The sequence below is a fragment of the Saccostrea cucullata genome, unplaced genomic scaffold, assembly GCF_032062105.1.
Source record: "Saccostrea cucullata isolate Sc308-1 unplaced genomic scaffold, CSIRO_AGI_Scuc_v1 ctg15913, whole genome shotgun sequence".
NCBI lineage: Eukaryota > Metazoa > Mollusca > Bivalvia > Ostreida > Ostreidae > Saccostrea > Saccostrea cuccullata.
Genome location: NW_026938164.1, coordinates 1 through 11,702, shown reverse-complemented (window position 1 = coordinate 11,702; position 11,702 = coordinate 1). Strand labels below are relative to the sequence as shown.

The 11,702-nt window shown below is 33.2% G+C and overlaps 1 protein-coding gene across 1 annotated transcript; it reads left to right on the top strand.

Moving 5' to 3' along the window:
• Window positions 1–10,374: 10,374 nt before the first annotated feature.
• On the top strand, window positions 10,375–11,424 carry LOC134249526 (BPTI/Kunitz domain-containing protein-like; the record flags this gene model as incomplete). The annotated part of the gene is made up of 3 exons (XM_062731863.1): window positions 10,375–10,426; window positions 10,840–10,965; window positions 11,219–11,424. Coding segments are annotated over 3 exons (384 nt in total), but the record flags the coding sequence as incomplete, so codon positions are not given.
• Window positions 11,425–11,702: the final 278 nt, after the last annotated feature.

The window sequence follows — 11,702 nt, the reverse complement described above, 5'->3', positions numbered from 1 at the left end:
CCAGTTTACAAAAAATTGAGAAGTCCACTCGTACACAAATGTGTTTCCTAACATTTTAAACTAGTTTATGCCTCTAACAGTCTACCTACATGTGCGAAATGCGATGCGATGATTGATTTGTTGACACGCTTTTCCGGAATGTATCTTGTACATATATTTTTGCTGGGCAATATGAATACATTTGTTTGTCAAATGATGTTGATGTTTCTTGGAATAGCTTGTAATACTATAGCTGCAGAACTGTAGCTCTCTGCTTGAGAAAATTCGGACAGATAAAGCATTATCTGTCCGAATTTTCTCAAGCAGAGAGCTTCAGTTCTGCAGCTAGTAATACTACATTCATAATGAATTCCCTTCCATTATTAGGTGATCGTGATACACATTTTCAATTACAAAGTCATATATAAATATATACTATCTATCTCTCTATCTAAACTATGTTTTATATGCTAAGTTTGCCACATGTGCGATGCTGCCATCTGCTACACAAATCACAACATAAAGCATGTTGTCTAGCGGTTACCTACAATCAAATTCAGTGAACATTTATTAACTTCGATTTATCATATCTCAGGATTAAAAGTTGTACTAATGTTAACAAATGTTATCATTCTGACCTAAATATTAATTGAAACAGGGTATCTATTAATATATAAATTTAAAATTTGTGAAAGTGCAAGGATGTGTCAAAAACCAGCCTAAAAATTTGACACTGACTAAAAAGTTTTTTAGTTTTTACTTTATTTAAACACTGACATGATGTGACAGAAAAATTGAATTTAATATATTGTAGATATTTTGATGTATTATATGTATTAAGAATAAATGCTTTAAAACTTTATTTAAACACTGACATGACATGACATAAAAATGGACTCGCAGAATTTCATCTATTTGAAAATTTGATAATCTGATCATATTGACTGATCATATTAACTAGGATTATTATTATTACTGTTGTAAAGTTAAAAGTCCTTCGGATGAAACCGTATTAACCGAGGTCCCGTGTCGCAGTAGGTTTTGGCACGTAAAAGATCCCTCCCTGCTCAATGGCCCTGAGAGCCGAGTATAGGACAAAATTTGCAGCTATCCACCGGCAAATGGTGACGTCTCCATATGAGTTAAAAATTCTCGAGAGGGACGTTAAACAATATACAATCAATCAATTAAGTCCAAATAGTTACTTTTCTCTTCCTTTGTTATAAGTACAAACCAGTAGAGCTACAGTCTCGACAGAGACTTCTGGTTTATGAAGTAATATTGTTTTAAAACGAGGTCAATCGTCAACGGGTCAGAAGGCATGCATGCTCGAAAATATATTGGCACAGGTAATGCACATGTAAAAAAAAAATGAAACTATATCTCTTCTAAATCAAAAGTTGAAAGAAACAAGGTGTGTTTCTTAAACAATGATCCCCGTAGGGCAAACACAATGACGATCAAACCTTTTCTAAAATGCAAACTAAATATATATTGGTATCCAAAAGAGTTAAGATTGTAAAATATGAAAGCCATAACACCAACTGTTCAAGTTATGGACAAGGATAAGTTTTTGAAAGGTAGGTCAAACAAACTGACTATTGATACTGTAGACTTATACCCAAAAATCTTTAACATTTGCACAGCCAAGTGTTCTTATCTTGAATTCCATGGGGCTACATAAACACTTGAGAGAATGCATATATCAATGATAAAATACTTCATCTATAATCTTCAGAGATTTGAAGGAATCACTGTTAGATATCCATGATATTTAATAAATCAACTTCCAAGAAACTGTAGATGAACTGTATATTATCTTTATATTAGCTTACCACACCTTTCTATCCAAAGGAGTCTTTCATCTTTCATGTAGATGTGGCAAATATTTCATCGCCCAGCTGTCTAGAATCACTAAAACTTGGTTGTTCAAATTTAGCAGAATGTCTATACCCTTCCATCATCCTGATTCACAGTACTTATGATGTGTGATCTCCAGTCCTCTACTCGTGTTATGGACATTTCCAAATCTTGCAATAATACCTCTTGCTCTTTTAAAGGAGTATTTATGATGTGACTGATTCACCGAACAAGTTTCACCTGTTGGAGATCTTGTATACTCATTGTCACATGAAACACGAAGACGGCTTGATATATGGTCGCTAAGTGTATACTGTTAGGAGAGGAAAGCACATTCATCTTCTCGCTTGATATGGAGCTTGTAGTCAGAAAGTACAGTCGAGCATTGAATAGCTTTTCCCTCAGTTCTTTGTGTCATTGCTGAGGTTCATAAGTTTATCAAATAAGCCACTCAGACTGTCAAATGCAGAAGCTCTATCAACAGCAATGTTATTACGTCCTTCCATGCCCTTCTGTTTTGATGCACTACATGCATTAAGGACTTCATATAGAGTGGAATCGCAAAGAGGCTCAAAGTTATTACTTGCACAGTACGTGTTGTAAAGTTGGATTGAATTTGAATGAATCAGTCTAACTACATGAAGAATTACTAAAGTGTCTTTAGCTTTAGCTTCCTTGTAGTGTATTAAGTCCTTCCATGCCCTTCTGTTTTGATGCACTACATGCATTAAGGACTTCATATAGAGTGGAATCGCAAAGAGGCTCAAAGTTATTACTTGCACAGTACGTGTTGTAAAGTTGGATTGAATTTGAATGAATCAGTCTAACTACATGAAGTGTCTTTAGCTTTAGCTTCCTTGTAGTGTATGATGAAATCTGGTTAAATAATGGATCACTGAAAAATTGTACTGCGTGCTATAACTTTGCGAAATTGGTTCTTTGTCTTTGTTGGGAAGATACTGTTTGCTGAAGGCCTGATCCAGGACCCTCTACGAAAGTATATCTTCTAGCTTTATCTATCTGATGTTTTGTAACCTCTGGAAATTTTGTCAACAGTTCAACCTTTAAACATCTGAATACTACCACAGACAAAGTTGACATTTCACATTTGCATCATTAGTATTGTACATTTCGTCAACAACAGTTGAACACGAAAAAGATCCTCTCTCTCTTTGATTTGGAGCAATTGCAGAGCTGCCAACCCTTACGATTTTGGCGTAAGTCTTACGAAATTAGCATCCAAAATACGCCTTACGATTTCTCTCTATATTCTTCCGATTTCAGTTTTTCTCCATCAAAGTTTATAATACCGGGATTTTCATAACTGGTCGTCTACAGTTTCTACTATTATAATTAAATATTTATAATCCTTACATTGGTTGCTTGCATCATCGTTTCGATTTTAGATGGCCGATCGCATTCATGTCAATGTTTTTAAGTAAACAAAATAGAAACATGCCTGCAATTGCTCCGATTACATGTCCATTTACAAAACATCTTCAGCGGCAGGGGGCCTAGGCGGTCCCCGGACCACGCCTTACTATTTTTCATTTCAGAATGTTGGCAGCTCTGCAATTGCATGCAGTAGAGCTGTTTAAGTCTCCTTTACTTTTCTTTGCTTGTACAGGGTGTCCCATAATGTATGATACCATTTTAAATTATTGTCATAAACGCAAGTCTTGACCAATTTCTTCGAATTTTGTCTCATTAAATATTTGAATAGATACAATTTTTAGCAACAAATAATTTCAGTTAAAAATTGTCACATAATTGGAATAATGTAGCCACAAAATTACGTCAAAAAATTGCTAAAAATGCATGTCAAGCAAAATGGATTACAGGTAATGATTGACAAACAAGCTGGGTATACCCTCATTTTAAAACTAATTATCAAACCCAGTCTTAAGATGTTATTACTAAACCGAAATCTAAATCTTTAATTTAGAAAAAGGTATATATCCAATGGAAATCCAGATTATAACCAAAGAAAACCGCACTGTTGTCTTAAGTTATGAAATTTTGTGCAATGTCTAGACATGATCATTATCCAGATTTGACGTCATGTAGGGGACATAATTGAAAAACGATAGCCTTTTTTAAAGTGAACTTATTTTGTCTTGTTCCTTTTAATGTCCATCAAATTGTGTGAATAAAATTGGACAGTGTATGCAATGTTTATGGTACAATTGTTGTTATTCAAAATTCATTACATTATATTTTATATAATCATGAAATGGTATCATATATTATGGGACACCCTGTATCTATAAATTAAAAGGATGTCTTGAAGATACTCTTTTTCTGCTGTTTGAAGAGTAAACACCTTTTGAATATGTCTAGAAGTAGACTAAAATTCAAGGTCGTCGAACTTGAAGGCATTTATGGATTTCTATTCTTGTTTTTTTGTGGGAACAAAGAACCTGTCCATTTTCATTCATGTAAGAGACTAGACTTTTTTTATAGATATTTTGATCCTACATAATAAACTAAAAGAAAGGAGGATCCTTCAAAAACTTCTTGAGGTCGGCTTAGTGGCGCAGTGGTAAGTGCGTCTGCCCAAGAGTTGCGAACTACGGAGTTCATCCTAATGTCGCGGGTTCGAATCTCACTATGGAACGTGGAGACCGGACCTTCGGATTAGGTCGAAATTTGTTGTTCTGCATCGGCAAGTGGTGGCGTCTCCTAATGAGAGAAAAAATCTCGAGAGGGATTTTAAACAACATACAATCAATCCATTCAATTGTTTTGATTTCGAAAATGGTACACTGTACAATACTTCTCCTTTTTCTTTCTCCCACGCTGAGTGTTGATACCAAACTCAACACATGCTTGTCTGCCATTGATAAATGTATCTTTTTTCATTTATAGCTAGATCAGCTGTGGACTATATCGAGCTTTGTATCTCTTCCACAGAAATATTCTGATGTAAATGTTCGAAAAGTCTTTTTACTTAAATTAAGGTCAACTTCTAACCGAGATGCTTGCTCCTCTCCTGCTAGGTTATCTAAGATTTTCTAAGCTTTTCAGATCATCAGTATAATCAAGTTTGCTTGTCATCATTGTATTGTCTGTTGAATCACCACTTAAAGATGTATCACTAAAATCAGTTCGTGGACGTTTCTTTGACTCGTTGTTTTTCTCATTTCCCATTTGTAAGCACAACTCATAGTCACACAAAGAGGATTTCTATATGACATTTTATGGTGTTAGTAATCAAAATGTTAGTTCCTGGAACCTGCACGTGGATAAAGCACAATTCATATAGCACATTTTGTAAATTTTTAAGCTGTAAATAAATAACTAAAATGCCTATATGAAGCTACCTGGGCAGGAGCAACTGCCCTTCTTAACATCATTTAAAGATTGAATAATTGATTTAATAGAGTAAATATGCATTTTTCAAATTATTTCACCTAACAATATTTATCATAACACCTATTGAAAATTATTCTTTCAAAATATATTCTTCTGTTGGATATGAATCAAAAACAGTTTTTGCACAAATCAATGACATCACAGAAAGGTCGAATTACCTTAACCAGGTATTCGTTTTGCAGGTTTCTTTTTTTGCCATTTTGGTCTGAAAAGTACTACGGCGTATTCGTGCCATATTGACAATGTAGAGAATTTTTTTAAAATCGTTTGTACGATTTTTTTTAATCGTTTGAACGATTTAGAAAATCTCAATCGTTCGTACGATTGAGAAAATTGTTTGAACGGTTTATAAAATCGTTTGAACGATTTTAGAAAATCGTTTGTACGATTTTTTTTCCTTCTGATTCGGAACAGAAGCGTACTGGAAAAGACCTGGTAAAGCTATTGTTTAGGGAAGTCACTTTGCTGCTGACTTAACAGGTACAGAAACACTTATTGTAAACTCTATCTTGTTAATTAAACTGTATAAATATTGTTGTAATGTTAAAATTAGTAAACCATCATATCACAATTACATGCACGATGTTTTTATGATCACTTGAATAATTGTATAGTCCATCTACGTGCCATACGTAATTTGGACCTTTGTTAGTGAACAATCTTCGTCTTATTCTGTTTTTCTTCTTAAACACACTCCATCCGGATCTTGTATAGAAAGAAGACATCGAATATTTTCTCTAGAAACGGTAAATCCTGCCATAATAGCTTTCCAGTACAACCACCTGTATCAATGCAATTGACAACATGACTCAATGAAAAGAGCTTCATCCCCTTTGCCGAATTTGTTCTAACGTCTGAACAGTCTCAACTTGGCTGTTCGGGGAGTTTGCGAAATCCTTCAAACGATTTTAAAAAATCGTACAAACGATTTTCTAAATCGTTCAAGCGATTTTTAAAAATTTTCTCTGCATTGTCCATATGGCACGAATACGCCGTCGTAGAAAAGCAGAGGGAAAATACTTTTTTTCTCAGATTCTGAAAAGTAAGGGTTTTGTAAGTATGTGATGTTCTTATTCTATTAATGAATATATAAATCAATCTATATTATGTCTTCTTTTGTCATACTGCAGAACGGGGGGAGGGGGTAAGCCCCTTTTTTGCAAAGATAGATACTTTTTTTTCTCAAATTCTGAAAAGTAAGGGTTTTGAAGTATGTCATGTTTTTAATCTATAGATGAATATGTAAATCAATCTATATTAAGTCTTCTTTTTTCACACTGCAGAACGGGGGGGGGGGGTTGTAAGTCCCCTTTTTGCAAAGATAGATACATATATCATGTAAGCATTGAACATTAAAAGACGGTTCTAAGAGAAACTGAATGACATGTACAGCTGTATATATATTAAATTTTTTTTAGACTCAATTATTTTTTGGAAGAATTTGACAAGGAGTATTTGGTGGGTTTTATTAGTTTAAAGTCAAGATCTAGTAAATGACTTTAGACTGATTTTGTGGTGCAAGACCCATTATGACGTCATAATCAATTTCAACTTTCTCTTTCCCGTACTTTACGGCTTAAGGTATGTCACTCGTCAGTTTTTTAGAAAAGTTCACGCAGAACATCTTACTTCAAAACTATTTATTAAAATTCAATTTTTATGTAATATTTAATTTCAACAATGTTAATATTTTCACACTCAACGAAAAAACTACTCAAAAATATACAAAGAAGCAAGATTTATGGGGGACTATTTCTTGTGGTGGAAGAATATTTAGCAGATAATTCTGCAAATCTGCACATTTTTTAAATTTAATATCTTGGAAATAAAGTCTCACATACATTTACTAAAAAATATTTTCCATTGTTATATTGTTAGAAATATTTAATATAGGTCTTAATTTATATTTTTAGAACACCTTTTACACCTTTTTTCAACAAACCTGGACAAAAAATAAAGATAAGTCAAATAAGTTAAGATAAGATTTACACCATTTTTGCCTAAAAATCACATATTTTGACCAATATTTCAAAATTAACATCACTGACCCAAACCTTTTCTTTCACTATTTTTAAGTGCTCGATACTTGTGACTGATCAGCACTTAAGTCGTAAAAAGCTTGATTTTAAAAAAAAATGTTTTATTGCCTATATAGTTTTTAATACCCCCAAACATGCTACTTTTTAGTGCAAAAAGGTCACACAATAATTTACGCCCATTAATTTGCAAGATTTGTTCAATGATAAACATTTTTCAAATTTTTTTTACGTAAAATAAAATCATATTTATTGCCATGGTTACACCTGATAAAATATGATAAAGTTTAAAGTAAATAACCAAAGAGTTAAATTTTAAGTGCAAAAAGGTCAACTTCATTGTACAGCGGATCAATAAGATGAACAATGACCCCCTATTTTCTCTGCGATTTTGAGCCACTCTATATGAGTACTTTTTCAAAATATACTTCTCAAAAAATCCTTGATTTAACAAATTTCACGAGTGACATACCTTAAGCAGAATTATGTAGAAAATAGGGTATTTTCGTAGCATTCAATTTGAAATCATATGAAAAGTAATCCGAATACCTATATTAAATTTGACATCATTTTAAAGAAGAGGCTATGAACATACAAATTACCGTTTTTTGAGAGACTGAAGCAATCTGGATACATTTCCTTTGTCGAATATGAAAAAACTCCCATATTCATGATTGTTTTTCTTAATTTTTCATTGAAAATGACTGTTTAAAATATGGTTTTTCATCTTGTTTACCTACAAATTATGACCCAAACACCTTATTTGACCAAGCTTTAGTTATAAAGCATCATTAAAGGAATTTATTTCTCAAATTTGATAAATATGTAGGCATCTTTCATTATAAGATCTTGACCTTAAATTGAGATAAGTATATAAATGAATGTTTTATATAAATAAAATTTATTCTGACTGTGAAAAGTATATCCGTATAAACAAACACTGTAATATTAAATTTATTTATTTTAGGTATATTTACATGTTAAATAAGGGAAAATACAAATCTTTAGAAAATTAACTCATACTGTCATTGTTTCCGACTTTAAATGTCTTGCTTTCATGGCAACATGTAAAGTCGCACACTAAATTAATTTTTAATCAAACAGTTTTATATGAAACCAATTTATTAAAAAACAATTGTTTTTATTAACATTTTACAACTTTTTTTAAAGTACAAAACTGTAGTACAGACTGTTACCTGTCTTATGTCTTTCCTTTATGGAGCCTTTGACTTTGAAAATCTTTCGTAGTCGAACTTTCATCCGGATATTTGAGATGTGGGAATTTCATTTCTCCTTTATAGCTGCCCAAAATGTTTTGGGGACAATTAAGTGAATGAAAATATCCCATGAAATCTTGCGTTCCACAGGGATAAAGGGACCAAAAGTGAAACACAATTATAATTTATGAATATTTTAATTCAAACAAATATTTTGTCCGACTTTCGATGTCCCTCTGTATTTTGCTGTTTCTTCCTTAAAATCGTCCGAACCCTGTCTCTGAGTATTTACGCGCGGCAGTGTGGACTTACTTATAGTGATTTATTGTTTAATGTCCCATTCGAGAATATTTCACTCATATAGAAAATTCTCGAAATACTGGTGAAAGGATTTATTTTGACCCTAACTTGGCACTTGCGGCCATTGAGCAATTAGGGATCTTTAACGTGCCAACGTTAAAACCGAACTTTTGATGGAATACTCGAAAGTCTCTGGTTTTATCTACCCATAACCAGAAGTATCCCATTTAAAGTCTTAAAATATCTACATTATTTTCGAGGAATTAATGAAGTCTGAAACAATTTAATTGACAAGAAGAAAGTTTCTTGAAGCGAACGATGTCATGTTAAAGTAGGTGATTTCTTAAAATAATTATTTTAAATTGGGGTCGACTTTATAGTAACAGTTTTTTAATCCTTCACCTATTTATGCAAACTGAAATATTATGTAAGAATTTTTAAGATTTAGTTCCTACAACTAGGAATTGTATCTTGGTGAATATTTTTAAGCCTTTAGCGTATGGTATGGCCCTATCCTATTGAAATTTATAATGGTTTATAGCATAGTATGATCGTATATTGGTGAACTAATAGGCTCTAGGACAATATTGATATACCATGGTGACCTGCATTGTAGGTATTAGTACAATTATTCTGCGTCGGGGAAATTTTATACAGTAGAATCCTTGGTGACCATTGTAAACTTTAGTTTACCATAGTTAAGTATAGTTAACTATAGTTATAACTTTGAAAACTTTACTTTGGTTTACTTAAGTGATCATTTTGACAAACTTTATCGAAAACTTTAACATTTTGATAAACTTTGGCGAAAACTTGACACTTAGATAAACTTTGGCGAAAACTTTGACACTTTGATTACTTTGGCTAACACTTTGATTACTTTGGCCAATACTTTAACACTTTGATTACTTTGGCCAACACTTTGATTACTTTGGCCAACACTTTGATTACATTGGCCAACACTTTGGCCAACACTTTGATTACATTGGCCAACACTTTTGACACTTTGTTAAACTACGGTGATCACTTTGGAACTTTAGTCAAAACTGTAAAACTTTGATTTACTGTAGTGATCTCTTTAAAACTTTGATTTACTATAGTGATCACTTTAAAAACTTTGATTTACTATAGTGATCACTTTGAAAACTTTGATTTACTATAGTGATCACTTTAAAAACCTTGATTTACTATAATGATCACTTTAAAAACTTTGATTTACTATAGTGATCACTTTGAAAACTTTGATTTACTATAGTGATCACTTTAAAAATTTTGATTTACTATAGTGATCACTTTGAAAACTTTGATTTACTCTAGTGATCACTTTGAAAACTTTGATTTACTATAATGATCACTTTAAAAACTTTGATTTATCTATAGTGATCACTTTGAAAACTTCGATTTACTATAGTTAAGTAAAGTAATCTATAGTTCACTATAGTTTTTTTGTTAGGGTAGAACAGAAGGATCCTATCTTGTTGACCTTTTCCAGGCTTTAACACATTATGATCCTATCTTGTTGACCTTTTAAGCTTGAAGACAGTATAATTTATCCTTTTTAAAGGCTTTAAAACAGCATGATCCTATCTTTTTGACTTGTTTTACAGGCTTTAGCCCAGTATGATCGAGGTCCGTATCCTCCGAAGAAGCCTGTAGGAGGTATCACTATACACATTTATCTCTCTCACCTCTCTCTAGCTCTCAAGAAGTTATAATTCTGTATAGAAATGTAATAAAATTCTGAATGGGAAACTTCCTTTCATATAAGGATGTTGAGATTTTAAAAGTATACAATATCATTTTGCATCGTTTACTTTGGAAAAATTAAAACAATTCCTAAAGTGTAATACTTTTTCCTATTTTGCTAAAATCTATAATTCAAACCAATTGTCTTTTGCTTTACAGAACTGTTTTAAAAATTTGTTATAAGAAGACAATCCTTAGGGATTAACCAACGTTTTTTTTTCTTAAAAAAAAATCATTTTGAAAGCTTGTTTCTTCAAACACCCATGTAATCTTGAAGTAAATTCCACACCAGAAATATTTGTAACTTCAACTTGCTCTCGTTTTAGTATGCATTCTAAATGATGGCAGAACGTACAAGGTAGGAGAGAATTTTCCCGCCGGTGACGGCTGTAACGGGTGCACCTGCCGCTCCGACTTAAGCGTCGTGTGTACCTTAATAGATTGTGGAGGAAGTGAGTAGCATTTACTGAACGTTTGTTACATGTAGATTAATAATACCAAAAAATCAACGCGAGTTAAATATTTAAAAGTTTACATCGAATGTTCCATCCATTACACCAGGGGAAAGTATGTGATCTGTTGAAGTTTGTGTTGTGTGTGGTTTTTTTTTGGGGGGGGGGGTTCAGTTGTGTTTTTTTTTTGGGGGGGGGGGAGAAAAAAAATCACTGTATTAATGAAATTATTCAGGTATCTTTTCTGTTTTAGATCCCTCGGACGTGTGTTCTCAACCAAAGGTCGTGGGTCCTTGTAAAGCTTTAATAAGGCGTTGGTGGTACAACAAAAGAACTGCCAACCGCTGTGAAAGATTTAACTATGGCGGGTGTCAGGGAAATCAAAATAACTTTGAATCCAAGAAGGGATGTGAAAACCGCTGCAAGAGGAGAGCATGTAAGTTTGAACTTAAACTTGAGGTACTGTGAGCAGTGAGCTCACTAAATCATACACCCCGCCTCCCATATGAGTAGTATAAGGGGTCTAGCTAGGGAAAGATTCTGATTGGCTGAGAGAAATCACGTGATCAGTTCTGATTGGTTGAGGATAGGTGGGGTCAACTGAGTGCAGTCCTGAAATGACCCTAGCCCCCTAACCCTAACCCTAGCCCCTTAACCCTAACTAACCCTAACCCTAACCCCCTAACCCTAACCCTAACCCTAACCCCTAACTAACCCTAGCCCTAACCCTAACCCTA